The sequence below is a fragment of the Colobus angolensis genome, unplaced genomic scaffold (genome assembly GCF_000951035.1).
Source record: "Colobus angolensis palliatus isolate OR3802 unplaced genomic scaffold, Cang.pa_1.0 Scaffold86, whole genome shotgun sequence".
Lineage (NCBI taxonomy): Eukaryota > Metazoa > Chordata > Mammalia > Primates > Cercopithecidae > Colobus > Colobus angolensis.
The window spans coordinates 907,255-933,373 of record NW_012122487.1 but is presented as its reverse complement, the minus strand read 5'-3'; the positions used below and the strand labels follow the sequence as shown (position 1 = coordinate 933,373).

At 40.4% G+C, this 26,119-nt stretch overlaps 2 protein-coding genes across 3 annotated transcripts; both read right to left on the bottom strand.

Moving 5' to 3' along the window:
- Window positions 1–733: 733 nt before the first annotated feature.
- Window positions 734–8,027, bottom strand: LOC105503427 (cyclin-dependent kinase inhibitor 2A, isoforms 1/2/3). 2 transcript variants are annotated; one of them, XM_011930324.1, is made up of 3 exons: window positions 7,603–8,027; window positions 3,864–4,170; window positions 734–1,216 (listed from the first exon to the last, which is right to left on the bottom strand). In XM_011930324.1, exons 1-3 carry the CDS (start codon window positions 7,726–7,728, stop codon window positions 1,203–1,205), a joined length of 447 nt encoding a protein of 148 aa, XP_011785714.1. In that variant the 5' UTR covers window positions 7,729–8,027; the 3' UTR covers window positions 734–1,202. The 2 variants fall into 2 exon arrangements, with proteins under 2 accessions (XP_011785714.1, XP_011785713.1); XM_011930323.1 differs by lacking the exon at window positions 734–1,216 and adding an exon at window positions 1,692–1,738 and having other exon boundaries at window positions 7,603–7,933.
- A 17,552-nt stretch (window positions 8,028–25,579) lies between these two features.
- Window positions 25,580–26,073, bottom strand: LOC105503428. Its single transcript, XM_011930326.1, has one exon. It carries the CDS (start codon window positions 26,001–26,003, stop codon window positions 25,737–25,739), a length of 267 nt encoding a protein of 88 aa, XP_011785716.1. The 5' UTR covers window positions 26,004–26,073; the 3' UTR covers window positions 25,580–25,736.
- Window positions 26,074–26,119: the final 46 nt, after the last annotated feature.

The following is a 26,119-nucleotide window of genomic DNA, read 5'->3' as shown; positions in this document are numbered from 1 at the left end:
CCAGGGGCTGGAGGCAAGAAGGGTTTAACAGGTATGCTTAATGGGGCCTCCTATGCAGTTGACGAAAATGTTTCGGGCTACGTAAGTGATGGTTGCATAACATTGTTCTAAATGCCACTGAATTCTACTCTTTAAAAGTTTTAGTTTTATGTTATGTGGCATGTACCTAAAAAAAAAAAAAAAAAAAATAGAGGCGCGGTGCTCCAGCATGGGATGAGGCAGCGTGGACAGGAGCATTTCCCAACCCCAGTGAAGTCTGAGCCGCTTGCCTGCCACAATCCCACTGTGGCAGAGACCTGCAGAGTTCCTTCCGGTTTGGCGGCAGTCATTCGCAACCTCACATCCCTCTGGAACCCCTGCCTGGGGGTCTCGGAACGCGGGCAGTCGGATTCCCAGACTGTGGGCCAGGTTTAGCTGGATTCAGTTACCTGGCTGAGGCCTACTGAGCAAAACATCCCAAACCTCGCGTGATTTGGAACTGGAAGTCGGATAAATACGGATCTCCAGATGTGCGAATCTATCGATATGAGGTCGCCCTAGTTTCTATTCATCATTTTAACCGCATTTCATCCATTCTGAGACACGGCTTTTGATATTTTATCATCTCAAGATAGTGTTGGATGTCTAACAGCAGCGTTTTTCTAAGAGATACATGAAACAACAGTGTCAGAAATGATGCTGTATTCCATGCAATGAAATTGTTGTAACAGGTGCTCAATAAATGTTGACAATAAGTGAATGAATGAAAATTATTTTTATTTGAGCTTTGGTTCTGCCATTTGCTAGCAATGTGACTCATGAGAAGCCAGTAACCCGTCTGAGCTTCCCTAGTTCACAAAAGCCTGTAATGAAGTCGACAGCTTCCTCAGGCTCCGAGGCTCGCAAGAAGTTCTCACATAAATGTGCGCTTAGGGCGTGAGTACTCACTCCCGATAACTCCAACACAGTGAAAAGGCAGAAGCGGTGTTTTTCTTTTTTACATTTTTATAACAATATATAAAAGATGACATAAATGGAAATTTACGGTAGTGGGGGAAGGCGTATATCTACTTTAAAAGGCAGGTCATTTTTAAAAGCTCTATTTTCTAAATTAAAACTACGAAAGCGGGGTGGATTGTGGTGGGGGCAGTTGTGGCCCTGTAGGACCTTCGGTGATTGATGATCTAAGTTTCCGAAGGTGTCTCAGAGCCTCGGTGGTTCTTTCAATCGGGGATGCCTGCGGAGGGCAGAAAGAAAACAGGCGTTAGAAACCAGAGGTCAAAGATGTGTGGCGCATCCCTCCCTCCTCTCTTGCCGTCCCTACCGGCATTGAAGTACTTATGGACAAGGTTCTCGCAATGGCTTCACGTGCATGTACCCGCCGCCACCGCTCTCCCACACCTTCCTGGTCCAGCAGCGAGTCCACTGCCCGCCTGGCTGCTCCAGGCGCGCCGACCGCTCAAGCGCTCCAGGTCCGCCGGGTCAAGGGCAGAGAAAGTGCGACCGCTCGGCCCGCGGGGTTGCAAGAAGAAAACGAGTGTTATGTAATGAGTGTCAGTGGTTGCTCACCATGCAAAGGCGAGAAGATGTGGCCTTTCCCTTCCCGCCTTCCCAGGCATCTTTTGCACCTGGTGCGGAGTGAGCCAGCCAGCTAGCGATAACCAAAGAGCGCCTCAGGCTCTGGCGCTCCTCGGCTGAATCCCGTAGCTTCCCTACGCATGCCTGCTTCTACAAACCCACAAATGGTTTCCTATCATTTCTGAAACAAAATGGATGCTCATTTATTCATATGATCTGGCTTCTGCCTTTCTCTCTAATCTCGTTGTGTACGGGCTCTAGCTCGCCGTTCGGTTCTCCCGAGGCAGCATTTACACTTGAGAGTCTCAAATTTATTTTATTCCTGGGGCAGCATTTGCACTTGAGAGTCTCTTTTTATGTTTATTCCTGAGGCAGCATTTGCACTTGAGAGTTTCTTTCTCCCTAGCTTTCATTAGATTCTCCGACCACTCTTTATTTTCTCCTCCTATTCACACTTCATATTTACCCATTGCATTGGTTTTATAAACTCGCTCTCTGAAAATAGGTTGTTATCTTGCTTAACGTCTATTTCCCAGGTCGGGCACGATAGCTTGGGACTGTAATCCCAGTACTTCAGGAGGAGGAGGGGGGAGGATCGCTTGAGCGCAGACAACGGGGTGAACCCTTGTCTCTATTAAAAACAACAAAAACAAAAACAAACAAAAAAACAAAAACAGGCATCGTGGCGCGCACCTGTGGCCCCAGCTAGTCGGGAGACTGAGGTGGGAGAACCCCTTGAGCCAGGGAGGCTGAGGCTGCAGTGAGCTGTGATCGCGCCATGCACTCCAGGCTGGGCAATAGATCGACCCTGTCTCCAAATGTAAACCCCATGAGGGCAAGACTCTTGTTTGGTCTCATTCACCTTGGCGTGCCCACCACCTAGAACAGGGCTGACCACGCAGTAGAATCTAACCATGTAATTAATTGTGCTTGAAGAGGGAATGTTGGGGAGTAAGAGAAGGAAGGGAGGAAGGAAGAAATGAAAGACTTGTGTGCCTGGATTAAATATCTTCGGTTTGGTTGAGTCGTTCAATTTATTCATTTGCTTGTGGCCCAATTCGATAGTTTTACTCCCTCTCCCATTTGGCTCCTCCAGCTTTTTGCTCAGCCCTGGAACCACGCTGTAATTGGCAACTCCTTCTAAATCGGGACCGGATGCTAGTTGTAACTGGAGGCGAAGTCTCCTTCTTCACCAGGACCTGGATGCTAGCTGTAACTGGAGGGAACTGGTGGGGAGCAGAGGCCGAGTAAAGAAGAACTTCGCGTCTTTAACTTCAAAGGTGATTTTGCGTTCTGTATTTACAGCATCTCCAAGCAGAGGGCTTAGAGATAACTCTCCACCCCGTCCTCTCCGGCTCCCCTATGGCCCAGGGAGCCCACTGCCCCGTTTTGGGCCAAAATAAGGCGGAGTTCAGAATCTTCAAGGTCATGTTTTACCTTAAATATTCGTGTTAATTCCCGTGTATTGCTTAATATATCTATTTTGTTTTTTAAAAAAGTGTTCCTCCTCCAGAAACAATTGAGAAATGTTGGCACTTTCAGCAGACAGCTGTGGGGGTAAGGAACTGGGGTCACGGAATGGGGGCGGAGGGAGGATGTTTTGAGATCGCAAAAAAGGAAAGGCAGGGGCAAGGAGGACCACAATTTTATCTTCATCTCTCAGCGATCTCTTGCACAAGTTTAAGAGGGAAAGGAGAGGGCCTCTGTCTGCCAGAGTGCTGCAAACTCCGGTACAGACTGCCAGGGTCAGCGAAGTCTTGGTCCTGTTGCCCTCAGAATCCCCTGGGGCAGCTCTGGAAAATTCTACCGCAATAAAGCGGAGGGTCAGATTAGTTGAGTTGTGCAGAAGAGCCGAGACTGAGAGATCTTCAGATGATGCCACGCATAATTGGGTTTGGAAATCCTGGGGTTGGTCCAGCCAGCTTGGTATGCAAATGAGGAAACAGACCTGGTAAGTGGATGCAACTGGCCCTAGTTTGGAGGAAGAGGGGGCACTAGACCTCTAGCCTCCTGAGTCTTCATTGCTCCGCAGTCTAGGCCTCAAACTAGGAGAGGGTAGGTATGCTTTGGGAAGTATAATGTACAGAATTGGCTTTCACGTGCGCAAGTTCATGTCGGGATTATTTCCCATTTGCCGCTCTGGCGGGGCAGAGCGATCGGGAGACTCAGGCCCTCCCATGGATTGGCACGTGAGCTGAAGCAAGACCCAAGGCAGGTCTCCCGGGCTGAACTTTCTGTGCTAGAAAATGAATGGTCTGAGCTTTGGAAGCTCTCCGGGTACAAATCCTTACATCATCAGTCCTCACCTGAGGGACCTTCCGCGGCATCTATGCGGGCGTGGCTACTGCCTCTGGTGCCCCCCGCAGCCGCGCGCAGGTACCGTGCGACATCGCGATGGCCCCGCTCCTCAGCCAGGTCCACGGGCAGACGGCCCCAGGCATCGCGTACGTCCAGCTGCGCCCCGGCCCGGTGCAGCACCGCCAGCGTGTCCAGGAAGCCCTCCCGGGCAGCGTCGTGCACGGGCCGGCTGAGAGTGGCGGGGTCGGCGCAGTTGGGCTCTGCGCCGTGAAGCAGCAGCAGCTCCGCCACGCGGGCGCTGCCCATCATCATGACCTGCCAGAGAGAGCAGAGTGGTCAGAGCCAGGGTAGGGGCCGGCATGATGGAAAGGAAGCTTGTGTGAAGCCCCCTCACCGCCAAGCAGACCCCCACACAAGCCACAGGTGTCTAATTACCCCTACATTTGCTTCCAGTTTCCAATTTCCTTCTCGAGTTCTCTATCCATTCTTCAGTACACATTGAATTCCACTATAACCTCCGAACTTCTACGGAGCTGTCACCACAGGCAGAGGCACGGGCAAAATAGCAAAGGGGCAGGGACAAACTGACTTTTACTCCAGTCTAACTTCCTGTATTTCCCTTGAGATGAAACTACTGAAATTTCTTCCTGAAATTATGTTAGGCCTGGAGATTTTTTTTTTTTTTTTTTGGTTCACTGCTGTATATCCAAACGCAGAATGTGGTAATAGTTAAAAAGAGAAAACTTGTTTGTTTTTCTCACAAAACTTTTAAGTTACCCTTAGTTTCTGGGAATGTTGAACTTCAATTTCTTTTTCATTAAATTAGTTTTAAAATTATATATTGGCATAGTACAGTTATATATATTTATGTGGTACAATATGAAGTTATGATCTTTGAACACAATGTGGAATTAAGTCAAGCTAATTAACCCATCCATCATCTCAAATATTTGACATTTTTGTCAAATGACAGCATTTGGGATTTACTATTTAGCTATATTCATCATGCTGTGAAACACATCTCAAAAAAAAATCTAACTTATTTCTCCCATCTTAACTGAGGCTTTGTATCTTGATTACCACTCCCCATTCCTCCCACCCCCCCAGCTCCAGCAACCACCATTCTACTCTTTACTTCTAAGAATGTAATTGTTTTATATTTCACAGATAAGTGAGAACATGTGATATTTGTCTTTCTGTGTTTGGCTTATTTCATTTAGCATAATGCTCTCCAATTCCAAAAATTCAATTTCTTCAAGTATAAAATTAGAAGGCTAGACTAATTAGCCCTAAAATTCCTTCCTGTGGTAGGTTGAATAATGCCCCCCCTACAAATGTCTGTGCCCTGATGCTCAAAAACTGTTAATTTATTAACTTATGTGGCAAAAGAGGTTTTGCAGATGTGATTTAAGTAATGGTCTCGAGGGAGATTATCCAGAATTTTCAGGGTGGGCCCAATATAACCCCAAGTGTTTTTATTAGAGGGTCACAGTCAGAGAGAAGATAAAAGAATGGAAGCACAGGCCACAGAGAAAATACAGGGACTATGAGCCAAGGAATTTGACGGTCACTAGAAACTGGAAAAGACAAGGAAACAGATTGTCCCTTAGAGTTTCCAAAAGGAATGAAACCCTGTGGACCCATTTTTGACTTCTGATCTCTAGGACTGTACTGTAAAATAATAATTTTTGCTTGTTTTAGCTAACACATTTGTGATAATTTGTAACAGCAGCAGTAGGAAACGAAAAGGCTTCCCAGGTTTATGATTTGAGAGTTCATTAAACAAGAGATGGTCACCTTTTTGGTTCCTAAATCATCTTGGAAACAAAGCCATTTCCAGAGAGGAATTTTAAAATACTGTCTGCAGTCATAGCAACCTTAAAATTTGAGTGTTGCATGGTGGAAGTAGACAATTTATTTTAGGATAACTGTTATTTGTTATATTAGCTTGAGGATGGTGGTGTTAAAGAGGAATTACTTATTTTTAGGTACATTTCATACCAAACACAAATTGCATAATTTGCCTAAATCAAGGAATTATACTAAATTATATTATGGTTATTAAATCCTGTCCTGAGAAAGTGAAACTGACTTACTTTTCAAAGAGACAAAGAGAAAGTATAAGCAAACCAAATTGCAGCTACAAAAAGAAAGACAAAATGTTGCAGTATATTTATTGTTCTGTGTATTCACGGAAGTTCTCTTCGTCTTGGTCATAAAACTAGCCTTAAAGGTTTTTATTATATTTCATAGAATGAAAAATCTAAAAAGTAATCCATATGTAAATATTTAAATCATAATAGAAATCCAAAGCAAAAGAAAATGAATTCATCAAATTAAAATGTGTAGGATGCTTAAACCCATTTGGTAATAAATTGATATGAATTTAGTATTTAAAAATATTATTCAAATAAGTATTCCTATATTAAACACCAATGTAGTTAGGATTCTAAGCCAACATCATTTCCCCTTTTCTACATGTTCTTCTCCCTTCCCCATTAAAAACTGTCAAAACTATCCACTTTTCTTTTTCCTTTTTGTTTTTAAACAAATAAGGTCTCTTCTAAGATATTTTAGGACTACATAGCCAAACCCCCGAGTCCAAGCTGTTGGCAAAATTTTAGAGATGCTAAGTTACCCATGCATTAATTACTTTTAAATCATCCCCTAACTCCCTCACAAAACCGGAGTAGGGAGAGGAGAAACACCACTGTTCAAAAATGAGGAATTGAAAACTCTATCACAAAATAAACTATATCAAGTAAGCTAAAGATAGCAAAACAGCAAAAATATTAGCAGATATTCCCAAAATGGTAACTACATCTTACTTCTGGCACGATCACATGAATGTAGCTCATTATTTCCTAAGTTCCTACAGCAAACATGTATTTATTTGCCCTACTCAGTTAAAAATAAACACAATATGTAGTTGCTTCTGAATGCTTTTTTTAAATCTCTCTCTTTCTCTCTCTCTCTCTTTCTTTCTTTCGACAGAGTCTCACTCTGTCACCCAGGCTGGAGTGAAGTGGCTCCCTCTCGCTGTTTACTGCAACCTCAGCTTCCCGGGTTCAAGCGATTCTCCTGCCTCAACCTCCCGAGTAGCTGGGATTACAAGCGCCTGCCACCACCCCCGGCTAATTTTTGTATTTTTAGTAGAGGCAGGGTTTCACCTGTTGGCCAGGCTGGTCTCCAACTCTCAGGTGATCCCCCCGCTCCTTGAGCTCCCAAAGTGATGGGATTACAAGGCGTGAGGCACTGCGCCCGGCCGCTTCTGAATAATTTCGATCAGAAATTTATATTCTATATTTATTCCAACATACACCACAGATTTCCACTGATAATCCCTACTAGTAAGAAAGATAAACTCCATCCAGCCATCTGTGAATTGGGGGCTAAGTAGTCCCAGCACATCTTACATTTCTTTAAGACTTCCGTTTTATCTCAAACCTTCGTAAGTTTTGTATCTGATAGAGCATACTTCCATCTAATACAAATATGTTCCCCCCTTCAGATCTTCACAGCATTCGAGAGATTTGCACGCGCGTGCCTCCTCATTCCTTCCTTGGCTTCCCAAGCCCCAGGGCTTCGCCAGGAGGAGGTCTGTGATTACAAACCCCTTCTGAAAATTCCCCAGGAAGCCTCCCCTTTTTCCAGACTCAAAGCGCTACCTGATTCCGATTCCTCTGCAAAATTCGTCCTCCAGAGTCGCCCGCCATCCCCTGCTCCCGCTGCAGACCCTCCACCCACCTGGATCGGCCTCCGACCGTAACTATTCGGTGCGTTGGGCAGCGCCCCCGCCTCGAGCAGCGCCCGCACCTCCTGTACCCGACCCCGGGCCGCAGCCGTGGCCAGCCAGTCCGCCGAAGGCTCCATGCTGCTCCCCGCCGCTCGCTCCCTGCTCTCCCACTCTCCGCAGCGGCCAAGTGCACGCGGCCGCCCCACCCTCTGGTGACCAGCCAGCCCCTCCTCTTTCTTCCTCCGGTGCTGGCGGAAGAGCCCCCTCGGACTCCGTCCCTCGGCTCCTCTGGAGGGATTGCGGTATCTTTCCAGGTAGGCTGGCGCCGTTCGCGAGTGCTTGGAGGAGGTGCTATTAACTCCGAGCACGTAGAGAATGTGGCACCCCTGAAGTCGCCGCAGGGTGGGCCTCCCCCGGGGGCACCAACCGGAAGCAGCCCGCGCCAGGGTCAGCGTTGGCAAGGAAGGAGGACTGGGCTCCTCCTCACCTGCCCCCAACACCGCCCTCCGTCCTCCCTGCACCCAGCCGCGCTCCCCCGCCTGCCAGCAAAGGCGCGTTCGAGTGCGTTCACTCGGTTAAAAAGAAAAAAAGAAATTCCCCCCCGCCCCCCGCCCCGTTTCCTTCCTCCGCGGTACAACCTTCCTAACTGCCAAATTGAATCGGGGTGTTTGGTGTCATAGGGAAAGTATGGCTTCTTCTTTTTATCATAAGAAAAAGCAAAACTATTCTTTCCTAGTTGTGAGAGCCCCACCGGGAATCGAAATCACCTGTACGACTAGAAAGCGTTCCCCTACCCCCTCAACCCTTGATTTTCGAGAGCGCGGGGTTCACTAAGTCAGAAACCTAGTTCAAAGGATTCCTTTTGGAGGGTTGGCCTGCCCTCTCCTTCTCCAGCCCTTCCCCTGCTACGTGTAAAATGGCTGTCTGGGGCAAGGGTTTCTCAGACGTGTACATTGCCTGGTATAAGAGCAGACTCTGAAAAGATGAGGTTTATTTAATACGGGGGAGAATTCTGCCTGTAGGCAGATAGGAAAATGGGGATGGAGTCATTGGAAGGACGGACTACATTCTCAAAGTCGTAATTCCTAGACCAGAAAAAGTGCTCAGTGTTCTAGAGGCAGAGTTGCACAGTGATCCAAAGACCAGCTTTACACACTATCCTGTCTCCTTCACACTCCACACATTTCTCTTTCCTACTGAAAATACCTTGCATTTTTCTTAGTTATAAAGGGGGAAGGGAATATGAGTACCCCCTGCTTTACAGGGGTTGCTGTGAGTTTAAACGAATTGCTATATATTAATACATATAAGCCTTAAGAACACTGCCACACATCCTAAGCTAATACCGGTTAGCTCTTGAATTATCCGTTTTGAGGATTGGCTTGCAATCTTGTTTTGAGGCATAGAAAGAAAATGCTTTGGAGCCGGACGCGGTGGCTCACGCCTGTAAAAGCTGAGGCGGGCAGACCACCTGAGGTCAGGAGTTCGAGGCCAGCTTTGGCCATCTCTACTAAAAATACAAAAATTACAAAAATTAGCCGGGCGTGGTGGCGCACGTGTGTAATTCCAGCTACTCAGGAGGCTGAGGCAGGAGAATCGCTTGAACCCAGGAGGTAGAGGTTGCCGTGAGCCGAGATGGCGCCACTGCCCTCCAGCCTGGGTGACAGAATGAGACTCTGACTCAAAAAAAAAAAAAAAAAAAAAAAAGCTTTGGATAGAATTATCACTATTATATAAAAGGAAAGGCTGGACGCAGTGGCTCACGCCTATAATCCCAGCATTCTGGGAGACTGAGACAGGAGGATTACCTGAGGTCAGGAGTTCGAGACAAGCCTGACCCTGTCTCTACTAAAAAATACAAAATTAGCTGGGCTTGGTGGCGCATGCCTGTAATCCCAGCTACTGGGAGGCTGATGTAGGAAAATCGCTTGAACCTAGGAGGCGGCACAAGAGCGAAACTCGGTCTCAAGAAAACAAAAACAAAAACAAAAACAAAACAAAAAAGAAAGAAAGAAAGAAAGAAAGATCAAGAAGACCTTACTCCCTGAAAAGATTATGGGCCCCTCCACCACCCTCACTTATAAAGAAAAGTTAAACAGCACTAAAGAGGATAACAAGTGCTAGGAGGTAAAAGTTCTAATTTTTCTTGTGACTATTACTTTTTAAGCTTTTCAAAAACATATATTACGTTTTTTAAAAATGGATTGCTCAGACTTTGCTGATGCCTTAAGCACATGCTTAACCTGCCTACTGGATAATCCAGCTCTGTTTAAAAGTTATATTTCAATCCCTGGTTGACTTAAACCTTGTAGACCCAGTATATCTTGTACTTTTAGTGTCTGCTTGATGTTAAAACATGTAGTTTTTAAAATGAAGCCAATGGAAACAATTTGGGATGTCAAGTATGTTATTAAAATCTACAATGCATTACTGTGCCATTTATATTTTCCTCAGGGTACCTCTCATTTAGCTGTGTAGCAATGATATGGAAAATTCAAACTATCGATAAATAAAATTCTTTTAATTTAGCTTAAGATATTTTATGATGGAGGAGGAAGAAAGAGTGGTTGCCAGGATGGGAGGGAGGGAACACATATCCATCACTAATACAATGTTTTGTTTGTTTTAGGAGATGGAGTTTCGCTCTGTTGCCCAGTCTGGAATGCAATGGCATGATCTCAGCTCACTGCAACCTCCACCTCCCGGGTTCAAGCGATTCTCCTCCCTCAGCTTCCCGAGTAGCTGGGATTACAGGAGCATGCCGCTACACCCAGCTAATTTTTGTATTATTAGTAGAGACGGGATTTCACTATGTTGGCCAGGCTGGTCTCGAACTCCTGACCTCACGTGATCCACTCACCTCGGCCTCCCAAAGTGCTGGGACTACAGGTGTGAGCCATCATGCCCGGTCTACAATGGTTCTTAATGGGGGTGGGAGAGTGGGAAGAGTAGGCTCCTTCAAGAGGCTGTTGAAATACCTTCTTCTCAAAAAAGAAAGTATGTAACGATTTTTAAAAAAGATGTGTTCACTTCCACATGTATTTCTAGATAAAACTTTCAGGGAATTCAGGGATTTCTCTGAAACTCTACCATGGATTTCTACATCAAGAACTCTTTCAGCTCTTGTGAAATACATATATAGCTATTGGTAAAGAAGATGGGAGATGCAACCATACAAAAAACAACATTTGGATGCATCATATACAGGTGTAAAAGTTGACTGCTTTGGAAATACCAAGAACAAGTTTTAGATATGTATACACTGTCTTACCTTGCAGTAGAGCTCTGGAAGGATTATGGCCTCCTTGGGTGGGGCCCTTTTGCTCTAGAAATTGAAGTCCATTATCTATTATAAATCTTACATAAATAGTTAATAATAGTGGGAAAACTTTCCTAGTTTCTCTATTAAAGAACCCACCACGCTCTCAGTTTACTCATACATATCGACCTGAGGTGCAAACCCCTAGAAGAATGAAAATATACAGTCCTGGATCTCGGTGCTCCTTATGCCAGCCTCAGATTTCCTATGTGCAAAATGAGATTATAATATATTTCATGTGGCCATAAAATATGATAATGTATGTCCAAAAGCTTTCAATGTAAAAATTTACTACATTTACTAGAATTTACTAAAGTTTGTTGGTTATTGTTATTATTATTCTCACACTTACTTTTCCTCTTTCCTGAGAATGCCATTCTTTTTTAGATTTGCAATGCAATGGCAGTTTTGAAAATCTATACTGTGAAATTTAAACCTGTCTTAATTCTGATCAGACTTATAACAAAAAAAGACTACCACCTGTTCATTCATTCAGCAAGTTCAGATGCTAAGGGCAGACATGGGGTAGGGGGGAGTAGGTCAAACATAATATCTCTAGAGTCAGACTGCCAGGGTTCAAACCTCAACTGTTTCACTTATTGGTTCTTTAACTTTTAACACAGTTACTCAACATGTCTGGGCCTCTGTTTTCTCATTTGCATGATTAAGATAATAACTGTACTTGCCTCAAACAGTTGTTTAGGGATTAAATGAGGCATGTAATGCTCTTAGAAGAGCAAAATAAAGTGCAGAATGATACAAGAAAATGAAAAGGGGACGAAACTCATTCTCATTTGTCTCTAGTAGGTAAAGACTTCCTAGATGCTGAGAGCTGATCCCAGTCTTGAAGAACGATGTGAGTTTAAAGATGGAAAAGGAGAAAGATATTCTAGGCAGAGGTAAGAGGATGTGCAAAGGCATAGAGATTTAGGAAAACTGAAAGTAATTCGTTTAGACTTATTTGTGAAAAACAGCCTGTGAAGGACTCCTCAGAGAGTCAAAAGAAAAACTAGGAGAAGGGGTGGCAAGGAAGTGAGGACACTGTGTTGACTACTCTTTCATAGCTTGGTTGTGATAGTTCAAGGCCCTATGCCATGAAGTGAGGCAGATGAAAGGTGGAAGAGACCTGAGCACACACATACCTAGAAGGGCAAGTGCCAAGTGAAGAGAAGGGAAAGTCAGAAGAGAATAAAAATGAAGTACACAGGTAAGATAGGATATTTTTGAGGACCCGAGGTCCCTCAAAAGTAATGAAGAAATAGAACACAATGTACCGTGGTGGTTATAGATTTTGTCACAAGAGATACATAGATTTGGGAGGGAGAAAAGGTCAGAACGGGGAGGAAGTTGAGGCACTTCATTCCATGAATGAGGAGGTTAGCTTGTTTGCAGAGTGAAAATAAGATGGTGGGTTAGGAAGTTTGAGAATGGTAAAGGTTTGGAATACCTCTTATGAGTAGGGAGGAGTAAGACTCAGATAGAGAAGCATTTTGTTTTGTTTTTTAAAATCAGACTGGAGAACCCAACTGAGGGTTCATGACACAGTAGGGACACTTGATTACTTTCTTTAAAGAAAGCCCTGCAGTGGTGCTACTACTTCAGCAACCCTACAAATCAAAGACTAGTCATACTAGATGTGAATATTAATTCAACGTATTACCAGAAAGAGACAGAAAGATACTTGAGAAAGTAGTGTCCTAGAGTTAGGTTCTGGTTCTGACGTGGCATTGTGGGATTGGCAAGGTACGATATGCACATATTTCATGTGATAAGCAGATGATTTCGTTAAGAAAATAAAAGGAGTTGAGGCAATAGCTCTACACTGAGACCAAGTGACAGTTCTCATGTATCTAATGAACTATTTTTTTGACTGTGAAATTTTTTGAGATTATTTCTAGATTCATTGTCCATAATTTTCAAAATGGGCTCTCTCTTGTTCTATTCTTTACACTTGAAGTGAGATAATACACACATATTTCTTTATCAGTTTCAATATTAACATTATTATTAAAGATAATTGTTTTAAATATAGCTTGGAGTTAAAAACAAAATATACATAGAATATCTCTGGGGAGATACAGGAAAAGCTGTTACCTGTGAGGCAAGGAAATGAAGAACTGGGATGGGCATGTAACTTACTTTTCACATTCCATGATTTGTATTGTTTGAATTTTGTACTATATGCATGGCCTTTCTAATGAATTAAATAAACATAATAAAACTAGTAGACAAATAAGAGTTACTTTTATTAGAATCATCATCATTCATAGCTGTATTTGAAAAAGAGTAACTGAGTACCTACTATATGTCAGGCACTGGGCTTAAAGTTGTCAATATTAATTAAGAAAGAAGGGTTCTTAGTCAAGAGCATGTATTAGTAACAACCATCAGTATATTTGCTTCTCTGGAGGAGGAAGGTGGTATTCAACTGGGACGAGCTCTTGAGTGGAGCCCACAGTAATCATTTGAAGAGGGAAGACTGGGGTGATGCATTCTGATAAATGACACCTCACACTTGTGTTACCAGGAAAAAAGCTTTCAGAGTCTGGAGACAATCCCATAATTAAAGAGAATTCCTTAGGAAGTAGCTTATGAGAGCAAGACATATGCCCTGTAATGGAGTTCCTAGGTACAGCTGTGTTAAGCCTTCATAGATGAGTTCTAGAATAGGATGTTGGGTGCAATAGATAATTATTTGAAGGCAAAGGCAATAGAGGAATAATTCCATGCATCCCTTTAATTTAGAAAAGCAATAATGCAAGGAAATTAGAGTCCCTGGCCTAGCTCTACCACCTACTTTGTTACCCTGAATAAATGACTTTTTTTTTCTAGCTTCAATGTCTTGATCTACAAAATTGGCATAATCACAAATATGTAAAAACAGATTGTGGTTTGGCCCTGAAGTGCCAAAGTGCTCCTGAAGCTGCCCCGGATAAAAATTAAAAATTCTGATAATCAAGGTCCAGTGTGGGTGGTGAGAGTATTTTAAATGGGAAAGAAGTACTTTCTTAGGTAAATAATTGCAAGGTATTTAATTATTTATTTTCTACAAGGAAAAAAGATCGCTTCAGCATGAAAGGGAGACCTCTGGGAAAGTAGAGCAGACTTCCAAACAGATTTGCTAAGAAAAAACAATGTGTCCCTGGGAGCAGATCTGTAGAAGTTTCAAGACAGAGGATGTTTCTTTCTCCCTTTTACTATCCTCTATTTAATTAAATTCAATAGAGCACAATTATTTAGTATTTGCTATAAGGAAGGTACTCTTTTAGAAACTCTATGCTATCTTCGCTCATTCAGAATTATTGTAAAATTTCTCTTCCTGCTCAAATGGGATCTCAGCAAGGAGTACAAAATGCAAAATTCTTTGATGTTTTGTAGATTTAATGCATAATTATAGTTATGTCATAATTTCCAATCTTAGTTTCCAAAATGTTAACTGGGTGTAGAATTAGCAGTACCTATTATCATCTTCCCAAGAATATTCTGAAGGAAACTTAAAAGTACATTACTTATTATATAGCAGGTGTCTTTTCTAAATTATGTGCAAAACACATGTGATTTTAAATCTATGTAAGAAATTTACTATTAAAATATCTCTAGGGTGTATGCTTGTGAAATGAGGAATCTTTGCAGCTCATAAAAACAATTATTCCCTAACGTTTTGGTAAATGTTTTTTATGTTGATAAATTACTTGTGGTGAATTACTTATACCTATTTGTAGCTATTTGATCAGCTGAGAACACTAAAACATTAGCACAGTATGTATATATGTACATATTATATGTACATATTTGGTATATATGTATATTATGTACAGCACAGATATTGAGAATTGGCCTCATCCTGAGGAACAAAATAAGTAATAAACATAATTAGAGGGGATAGGCAGGAAGAAATATAGATAATAAAAAATTCATTAAAAGTTGCCCAGAAAATAATGGCTATCATTTTTTGAACCCCAACTATGTGACAAGCATTAAGCAGTTTTATACGTGTAATTTACAATTCTACAGCTGTCCCATGGGATAGAGAGTATTATTCTTTCTTCATAATGTGGACAACAAAAGGCTCAGAGTGCTTAAGTAATACGGAAAATAAGAAAGTTCAAACTTAAGGTTCTCAGTTCTGTTTGAGAGGTCCTCACTCTCCCTACTACAGTATCTGTTTTTCTAATGATAATTTATCCAGTATGTGGTGGACAACCCATCAATGCTTCCTTTTCTTTGAGGATTGTGCTTTAGAGCAAGTTGCAAAACCTGGGCCAAGATTACTGACTCTCCATTTTCAGAAACTACTGTGCTTCTATGATTATTCTTCAGTAGTAACACATAGTGATAGAAATTTGGAACTTAAAGACACGCAAAGTCTCCTGAAAGTCACTTAATTCAGTCCCCTCATTTTTGAATGATTTGCTTTCCTGATTAAAGCTCACATATGTAAAAATAATTAAGGAATTAGCTGCACATAGAAAATGAAAAACTACCCTATACAAAGCAATAATTATTAACATTTTGAAATACTTCCTCTTTTTCTTTGCTTAATCTTTACATTGTGAATATTATGCAATTTTGAAATGAGCTTTTTCTAACTTATTAGAGCATTTTCCAAACTTCTCCAAAAACACTTCATAAATGCTACTTTTAACAGCTGTAACATATTCCACTGGAAAAATAGTTATAATTTACTTAATGATGTCCCTGTTGTCAGATATTTAAGGTGTTTCTAATTGCTACTAAAAATAGTATTGTAGTTTTTCAAGGGTAGAAAGGTCTTGAATATATTGCAAAACTGCTTTTTTAAAAGTCACTATTTTGATTTATAGATAACAAAATGGAGGAGTGGTACATATTGAGGAACTATGTAGCTATGGTTACTCAGCTAATAAATGTTTGCTGTAACTGTTGAACTCAGTTCCTCTCTCCATTTTCCATTCTTTCTATGGCCACAGCTACTTAATTGGACTTAATGTGGGTGGTGGGAAATGCCAACCATATCCTTAATCATAATTTTGGAAATGACACATATGCAAGTGGGACAAGCCTAGTCTTTAAACTCAGATAGAACTGACCTCTCATTTACCAGCTCTGTGGGCTTGAATAAGTTATGTAAACTTTCTGAGCCTGTATTTCCTCACTTCACAAAGTGGGGAAAATAAAATTTACCCCATAAGGTTACTGTGAGGAATAGAGAATGTCAGATATATAAAAATCCAGGTGCACGGTAGGCTGTCAATAAATGGTGCTTTTTAATTTTTTGAGAATATACATGACATTTATTATCAAGTTATTTATTTAGGTCATCAAAATAAATGTCATTTTGAGTAATTTTTCATTAATTCCTGTACATTCTGGCAGGTATCTGTGATTTCAACAAGCAAATTCTCTTCTAAAAGGTGTGATGCTACCTCTGAATTCTAACCTCCTGAAAAAAACAGCTTCTTTGTAACAAAGTTGCCCATGTTATGACAGAAGAATTTCAAAAAAAAAATCCCTCATTAAATCATGAGAAGTGACACTGGAGAGTGTCACCGTGTTCAGTGTTTCCTCTGCATTCATTGCTACCCACCTCCACTGCTTGGAGTGCATTTCAAGTAGAAGGTACAACGGGGAAACTACAGTTAAAACTGACGAATTGCAAAATGTTCTGTCTCTAAACAACCTCCCTCTTTTTCCTTTTTGATGGGACAGATTTTCCCCTCTCAAACATGCTGTCCTTTTTAATTGCTAACACAAGCATATATAACATCTCATTTCTGCTTATGCTGCTGATGTATGTATGTGCTGTTAGAGTTCTGAGATAATGTTGAAAGTTACAGATAAATAATATTGTATTCGGTTTTCACTCCCGAGAGTGGAGGTTTAGTATTCATGGTTTACTGATAGGTTTTACAATGGTTTAGGATACTCTAATTTCAGGGGGACCATCTACATGGAAGCTTTCCTCATCAAATGGAGAATGGTTGTCCCCCTTTTGCCCCTCTAAAAAACTATCCTTTAAAAGTAGCCTGCTTTTTTGGGACTCCATAGTCTTACTGTTAATGTTCAATTTTCTGTGTCCTTTCCTGAACTTAGGAGAGTTCTGAAGCCAATCTCCCCTCTGATATTATTAAAGATTGCAAGAAAATTTTCTTGTGTTAAACCATTCTTCCTCAAATCACATTCTTCACCTGATATGTGATTTAACTCCCCTCAGGGGAATTCACTTCTTGATGAAGTGTAATCAACTTTGATTAAATAAGTAAATGCTTCCTATTCATGTTTTAGCAGTTTTCACATGCAGATTTAACATTTCCACTCATGTTTTCCTTTGAGTCTCTGACTTGAGGGTAGAGTTTTATCTTTTGTGTTGTCATAGTTAAGATGATAACTTCCATAATTAATTTTTCAAAAAGGCAGTGATAACAGAATATACTGTATGTTTACTCTGTACTGATTTAAAACCCCCAAGTCAATTTAGCCTTAAGAAAGCATATATTTAGTGTATTTTGTGTCTTTCTTCAATATCCTACTATTTAATATTTCTTTCATGATTATGAATACTAGAAGAGCTTAGAGGCACACCCTAAAGGCCACCATATAGAGCTTCTGTACAGATGTGAATCTAAAAGTATGCAAATTTACACTGATTTTACCTAACATCTTGGAATATACCAGGAGTCTGAATACGTACATCTTTATTATATGTATATTTTTAAAGTGGAGTTTAGAAATTTCTAGCTACACTGAAAAATTATAATGAAGTAGGTATTTACTGTAAAAAACTAATGTGCTTTCTTAAGGGCATAGTTTAGTTAGGCACTATAATAACTGACAAACGTATGCTGTTTAAAAGTTTAGAGTGAATCTTCACACATACTATTTTATCTACCTCTTATTACCTGAATACCATAGGGTCTCAGGTTTACAGATGAGAACATGAAAGCACTGAGAGTTTCTCATACTTCATTCTGGTACCATGACAGCTATTAAGTAAAGGAAATAGAATCTGCTCACAGGTCATGTGAATGCTAAAGAAAGTAATCTTTCAACTGCATGCTTCAAGTGGTTCCTGTGCTGGTGAATAGGTATCCCATTTATTGCTTTTAAATTAAGGTAAGAATAAGTAATTTATACGTACAGTCATATAAGAATTTTTCATTGGTTTTATTTTGGTCAAAAAATAAATTTTTGAAAGATGTTAACCTCTTTTCAACCAATAAATATTTACTGTGACTTATATGGCTGATGCTTGAGTATAGCAGAGGCCCAAAGGGGTTAAGCAACTTTCAAAAGAATAATTAACTAAAAGAGATGGAACTGAAACCATATACATAGTATAGCACTCCATGGGCAACCAAGTTCAACTATATACGAATTACCAGTCAATGACTTTTGGCAGGCCATGCAACCTATCTGATCCTCAGTCTCCAGATCTATGAAATGAAAAAATGAAACATCTAAAACATAAAGATATTGTGATAATTAAATGAGATAATGGAAGTTGAAGTGTCCTATTATTGTTAAGCTCCTCCTAATTATTTTTGAAGAAAATGATAACTTTACCATGTGATTTAGGAAGAAAGTTTTAATAAGCTTCTTTTAAAAATTAAATGTTAAATATAATATATTCAACTTCGACTATTCAGTATGTAAATTGCATGGAGTAAAATTCAAAGTGTCCAATGTTGGACATTTACCAATTAGATTTTCAACTGGGGGAGTCACTGTTCTCTAGATAGCTGCTGTTTCTTTAAATTGGGTGAGAGAGTTATACAATTGCTGAGTCAGATGATCTGGCAGCCTGAAAGAGAATGAGAGCAAGAAAATGGTGGCACTCGAGAAAAGAAAGCAAAACAAGCTTTTTGCTAATACATCAGCAAAGTCACTGGTGTAATATTAGACAAACTGTAGCTTAAAAGCAGAAAAATGATCATTTGAAAGGCATGATATTTAGTTTTTCCTATAATTGTTACTTTTTAGCTTACATTTTCCATCTATATTTTCCCCCTCATCACTGTGCTTTTACAGAGACATAAAGACCCATCATTTTGTCCATAAATGCTTTATTCTGCTATGGCTACATTTTCATGCAATCTTGCCCTGATCTTAGATAAGCACAAGTTAAACCTGTGAAACACTTGTGCTTTGATTTTTCTTTCTTACATAATTTTAGGTTGTCATGTTTATTACGAGCCTGGTCTGGATCATAAAATGAAAGAAACCCCTATTACAACACACACACACACACACACACACACACACACACACACAGAGAGAGACAGAGACAGAGAGAGAGATCCATTCATTCTGTACAAAAAGAAGTAAGTGTATATAGTGTTTTAAAAAGACAACGTATAGCCTATGTGGAAAATTTCTGTATGGTTCTGTAAGCTTTAAAACACAAATATACCTTGTTATATTTTTTCTCTTAAACTATGTTCTGATTGTAAAAATGTGGTATCTAAGAGACATTCTTTTCCAATTCATACAAAGGATCACATAATAATAAAGGGTCTCCTTCATTTGGTGAAATAACTCCTCCACTGATTACTCAGACTGTCCTCCCTGGGATCCAGTAAACTGACTCTAAACTTAAAATCTTACCTAAAATCCTGGACCTCAGTTCAAAGATAAATAAGCAGAAATAAAGTTAAAAAAGTAAAATTGGTCATATTCGTCAAATTGTGTCCCAATGGGCCACTTGTTATAGTATCTCCTTCAAGTGTTTATTTAAAATGCAGACTTCTGGGACCCACAGCAAATCTGAATCAAATTTTCTAAAGTGAACCCCAGAAATATGTATTTTTAAAGGCAGCCCAGGTAATAATGCTGTTGTTAACCTTTGCCATATTTTTAAAATTTCTAGTTACTCACATTATTCAATTAAGAAAGCAAAGACTTTTTAAATTTACATTACCTCTATTGTACAATTTTATTAGTTTCAATTTGATTAAGAGATTACATGTCTTTGTTCATATAATTCTGAACCTCTATAAAACCTTTCTCTCTTAAAAAAAAATCCTACTGCCTTCACAACTATTTAAATAATTTATGATATTTTATTTTGAAGGCGAAAGAGAAAACTGAGAAATAGTTGAAGAAGAATTAAAAAGTCCTTTGTGATAACATGTTTATATTTTCATGAACAAAGCCAATCAATATGTCATAAAAAATAAAAATCAACGTACTATTTCTTTGAAAGGATCTCTGATGCTTTGGGAATTTCAGTCTTGTAGTTGATGGCTTTCACTTTTTTTTTTTCCTTTTATTACTTCTTTTTGATTGTATAGTTCTGCCGAAATGCAGCCATCATTCCGGGGCCCATTAATTAAATAAATGCACTGAAAGACACTGACAAGCACTCAGAATTTCTTCAACCACCCTTTTTAAAAAACAAATGCTAATTGGACATAAAGATGAGAACAACAGACATTGGGGACTACTAGATGGAGGAGAAAGGGAAGGAGCCAGGGCTGAAATACTACCTACTGGGTACTGTGCTCACTACTTGAGTGACAGATTCAGTCGTACTCAAAACCTCAGCATGGTGCAATATACCTTTGTAATTAACCTACACACGTGCCCCCTCCTTCTAAAATAAAAGTTGAAAAAAAACCTACGAGGCATTATATATTTTTTAAAAAATACCACTATGTACAAGGCACTGTGCTATATCTGGAACTACAAATATTAGTTAAACAGTCCAAGACTCAGTGGGTTCAGGGACTCTAAGTATTTGCCATTCCTTTTAGATGGAAATCTTCCTTGGTCCACCAAGCCCTATCTTTCCGCCCTTTGAAAATTCTCCCTCACTTTCTTCATAATGCCGTCCTTGATTAATTCTCCTCTAGGAGTACTACTGTTTTTTTGTATTTAAAATCATTCCTGTAATTTCTTGTTTAGATGGCTTCGTACATGAGATTCACATTCAACAAATAGAAAAAAAACGCTATTGACATTTGGTAGCTTCGACAATTCTAAACACATGTGGGCTTGCTGAATACACATTAAAATAGCATGAATTAGGATATGGTGAATCTGTTGAGGTCCCAAGTTGGTGGGTATTTTCCAGGAAGGGTCAGACCCTTTAAAAGGACCTTTTATCATCTACCAAACAAATCCTTCATTTATTAATTCCTAAGGTTTTTTCCATCGATTGGCTTACTGTCATGGAAATTGATCTTGTTTTAATAGCTACTGCCGTTTTTTAATTCTAATCAATTATTTCATTTGAAAAGAAAATTTTCAAATATGGGGAAAGCTGCAATATAGGAAAAAAACAATGGACAGACATCATCACTGGAAAATTACTACGGGCCACTCTCTATCCCATCCTGCACCACCACATGGAGAAACTGAGGGAAGGCGAGGCCTTTCAACACTCTTGGGTCTCCATCTGGCATGTAAGGGAACGAAATGGCTGTCGAGTCTCAGAAGCGCACTTTCCCCGTGGTTCCTCCAAGTAACCCTGACTCACTTCTCATCTACCCATCCTCCCCAAAACAAGGCCTAGCCAGTTCCAAGCTGGAGAGGTGACCCAGAGTTGCCTTCTGTCATGTCCTGCCTTTCGTCCCGAGTCCACTAAGCCCACTCAGACTCTGTCTGCTCCAACCCCCACCCCGGCTAGTGAAATCCCAATCGTCCTCCACGTGGAACCCCAGGTCTGCAGTTACGATAACGGATCACATCGCTCCTGCGGAAAGTGCGCGCGGTGGAGTGATAATTGGACCAAGCGTCTAAATTCTTGATGGAGGACCTCGTTCCAGCTGCCAGTTAAGCCTCTGGGATCCGCAGCGTCTCTAGGAATTGAGAGAGTGGGGAAGTTAGGATCGAGGAGGAGGATGGTGGGGGCTGAGGAATAGAGGAGCAGCGTGCATCTCATCTCTTGTCGTGGGTCGCTCTTTGGGGTCCAGGGCCCTTGCATCCCCAGCGTGGCTCGGAGGCAGTGAGACCTGCCTGAAATTGATTGGAGGGGACTAGAGTGTGCTTGTGGGGTGGGGTAGTGGGGGCGGAGAGAAGGGATCCCAAGAAGGGCGCCAAGTGCTGTTACCAGAGGCCTAACACCAGGAACCTTGGAAACAGGTATAGCTACGGATTTATGGGTTTAAAAATGGAACTTCTTGGTGAACGGACATAGCGTACATTACAGTCTGAAGTCACAGCCCTCGCAGGTTTTCCCAGACCTGAAAGCCACGTTCTCGTGTATGACACTTAAACAACTCAGTCTCCTTGTCTTTCCTCCCTCCCTACCTACCTAAGGCTAGAGAAGTTCTTAGTTCACCCGCTGTGTAGGATTGTTACCGTGTCAAAGGCTTTGGAAACGTATATTTTACTGGTGATGGTCATAGCACTTTGGAAAACTCAAAAGTGAAACGAAGAAAATAAGTATCACCAACCATTTTCCCAACCCCTCTCATCCTGAGGAAACCATTATAACTAATGGGGGAAGGGGGGAAGAGAGAGAGAGAGAGAGAGAGAGAGAGAGAGAGAGAGAGAGAGAGAGAGAGAGAGGCTGTTTACTGTTTTGAATCTTGCTTTAAAAAAACCTGACTTTATAATGCAATCATTTAACAGTCTATGGAACATTCTTCAGATATCTGATGATCCAGAATATAACTGTACCATAATTTAACACTTTATTGCTAGAATTTTATGCAGTTTTTGATTTCTTGTTACTACTTATCCATTTGTATTAATCTTTGTCAGAACCTTTCTTTCCTGAGGATGATGCCTGAATATAAAATAGCTGAATGAAAGTGGATGGGTTCATTTTAAAATACAAAATTGTTTTTCTTGATGGTGAGGTGTTTAAGAGGTGGATTAATCTCATTGGGCAACAAATAGAGAAGATATTAGTAATATGAGAATCAAAATTTAGATAATTTGTCTTAAAAGTTCACATTCAATGTAATAATTTTACATTTAGAAAATGAAACTGTACCCATTGTTTATATAACTTAAACTGCCAAAATAAAGCACCGCAAAAACTTTTTATCAGGTTGATTTTTGTATCCGGCTGGGCTTTGCAGCAGATGGAAGGGCTAGGGCAAGCTTGTCCAACCTGTGGGCCCGAGGGCCACATGCAGCTCAGGATGGTTTTGAATGTCACCCAACACAAATTCATACACTTTCTTAAAATATCATGAGGTTTTTTTTTTTTTTTTTTAAACTCATCAGCTATTGTTAGTGTTAGTATATTTAATATGTGTCCCAAGAAAATTCTTCTTCTTCCTGTGTGGCCCAGGGAAGGTGAAAGATTGGACACCCCTGGCCTATAGTGTTCTACTATGAAGTTTCAGTTTTAGTTCGGCCTATAATGTTTTAGTACAGAAGGCAAGTGAGATTTTCTCTGTTTCTTCAAGGATTTTTGAAAAAGTGTAAAAGCACTGGGTCCACTGTTGAACCTTGCTGTAAAAAATATTTTTGATACCATTTGTATCGCTTTACTAACAGGAATTGTTCATATGTTGGGAAAATGGTTTAGCTTAACTCTACCATGGTAGTTGACAGTTATGAACTAACATGGAATAATAGACCTGTAAACCATCATAGATGGTACTAGGCTATGTTGTTGCTACCTTAAGATGATAATAGACTTTCTAAAATTAAAGAGTACTCAAAGAAGTAAAATGAATATTAAGTCTTAATTTCTGAAAAGGCTATATGGTTCATTTGGAAGTGCGAATCATGTACACATTGGGAATAATGGTTTATACTAACTGCACAGTGCTTACCTTGAGAGGAGTCTATGCCATTAAAGAAAAAAATAATCTGAGCCTTCTGAAGTAGCTATAAACAAATGACTATTTAACTTCATAATAAAAATATGACTATTTTGTAAATGTAGCAAGGTAGAAGTAACAAATCAACTGAGGCAATTTATCAGGTTTCTGTGGTTAAGAAACTGGTAATGTGGAATTTTAGTATACATATTTCCAATCATATAAAAGAAAAAGTAATAAACATATTTGCAGAAAATTTAAAAAATTTTAAAATAACATCTTATTTGCAATGATATTAAATAATTCATACAAGTAATTTTCAGCATGTGTGCCTCTCAAGGAATTGTATGAACCCTAACATAATTAGTATCCATATATATTCCCAAATCAATATAACCATAGGCATAAAATATATTAATGTGAAATATATAATTACATGTCATTATAATTAACACCGCTAGATTTTATATTATGTATATCATTTTACATATGAAATTGGAAAAGCGCATATATTTCAAGGCAAACATTCTATCCAAACTGTTCTACCTTCAGAAACTTCCTGAAGATTGGGCTTTTCATATACATCCTGAAAATTGATTTATACCTAAATAACAAAAACTGATTTATTTCAATGAACCTATCATTTAAATGGTTTTGCATTTCATGCATATACATTAACATACTATAAAATATTTTCTCTAACTGAAAATCACCACAGTGTTATGTTTTATAGGCCTAAACTAAAAAATACATATTTATGGCATTTATATACATTGACATGTTCTACTTTGTTACTATAGATTTTCAGAAGCAAATTAATAATTTAAATAAAATGATTTTATATAGAATAATATTAACCAGAGTAATAAATATTTTTATATAGACAATAATATTAAGAACTATATTCAAACAGTTACGGATCACAGTGGCTAAACTTTTGCTGATACGGATAAACCACTGTTAAAAAAACAACAACCAGGGTCTTGTCAATGTTTCAAAATGAATTAAAATCAAATCCAGCAACAGGCCCTGAAATCCTTTATAAGCTCCTTTGACTAAATTTAAAAAAAAAATTAACTTTCATAATATGAAAAGTAAAATATGCATTTATCCTATAGATTATAAATTTTTGCTACTAGAAATTGAGACACTAAATTAAACACTGATAGTTTTAACAGGTTTATATTTCCATGTCAAAGAGACAATTAACATTGCAGTAAAAAAATAATTACCCCTCCGCTGGCCTTTGCTTTTTGAAGCTATATATTCCTGACGAAGCCTCATTAAATTACTTTTAGACTTATTATGCAAGTTTTAATTAGCATTGTGCATATTTTAACTGTATATATATTCTTTCAGTTTTCCTGGTTATAGGAAATTACACCGGCTGTGTCAATATTTGTCAATGTGAGGACAAAACTACCTCCGATTCTGTTTTTCAAGAAGTAGGCCTCATTTTTAAACTGTGCTGTCGTCTGAGATGACTAAAATATTATCAGTTGGGATTTTTCAGAAACAGTTCTGCAGTTCTGTCGTTTGCTAAACATACGAGCAAAGTCCCGAGCAGTTTCAATCACTCAGGCCGCCGGACCTCTACCTCTAACTCACAAAGAAAGCCCATTTTCCTGTTGGCTGCAAAACTCCCCCCAGAAGAAAGTGCTGGCTCCTCGCAGCAGTAACTGATCCTACGCTCCTTTTTAGCATTTCAGGAAGTCACTGCCTGCGTGGTCCTTCTCTCTCGGGTCCTCCACTCTCCTGGAAGGTGGGAGAGGGTGACCCCGCGGGAGGTTGGGGAGAAAAAAGGCTGCCTCCAGAAAACTTAGATGGTTAGCAATAATTCCTCCCAAGGAGAAAGAAAGTGTGCTTGAAATACACCTTTCCTACTGTGTGTGTGTGTGTGTGTGTGTGTCTTAGTCATTCCCACCCAGGATATTCGGGAGTCACTGACTTCTGAGATGGGTTTAGAAGCTCTGTTCGCCTCAGTTTCACACGATTGAGGGGGCTGTGTGAAGGCAGGTCCAGGTTCAGTGGTATTGCGAGAACCACATGTCTAAGTCGTTGTAACCCGAATGGGGAAGCCTCCACCGCCGGTTATCTCCTCCTCCTAGCCTAGGCTAGAGACGAATTATCTGTTTACGAAATCACACCAAACAAAACAAGTGCCGAATGCGCCCCGGACTTTTCGAGGGCCTTTCCTACCTGGTCTTCTAGGATGCGGCTGCTGCCCTAGACGCTGGCTCCTCAGTAGCATCAGCACGAGGGCCACAGCGGCGGGCGCCCCTGGCGCTGCCCACTCCCCCGCGAGCCGCGGGATGTGAACCACGAAAACCCTCACTCGCGGCGGGCCGCACGCGCGCCGAATCCGGAGGGTCACCAAGAACCTGCGCACCATGTTCTCGCCGCCTCCACTGCCGAGCTCGGCAGCCGCTGCGCCGCCCTTTGGCACCAGAGGTGAGCAGCGCCGCTCCTGCCCCCCTAACTGCAGACTGGGACCCACGCGCCGCCCCC

Bases quoted from the DNA above. Each gene is read 5' to 3' on its own strand.
- LOC105503428 (XM_011930326.1), bottom strand. From the start codon at position 26,003: ATGGTGCGCAGGTTCTTGGTGACCCTCCGGATTCGGCGCGCGTGCGGC.
- LOC105503427 (XM_011930323.1), bottom strand. From the start codon at position 7,728: ATGGAGCCTTCGGCGGACTGGCTGGCCACGGCTGCGGCCCGGGGTCGG. The intron at 4,171-7,602 runs GTGGGTGGAGGG...TCTCTCTGGCAG, and splicing joins ACGGTCGGAGGCCGATCCAG to GTCATGATGATGGGCAGCGC. The intron at 1,739-3,863 runs GTGAGGACTGAT...ATTTTGTTTCAG, and splicing joins TGCCGCGGAAGGTCCCTCAG to AAATGATAGGAAACCATTTG.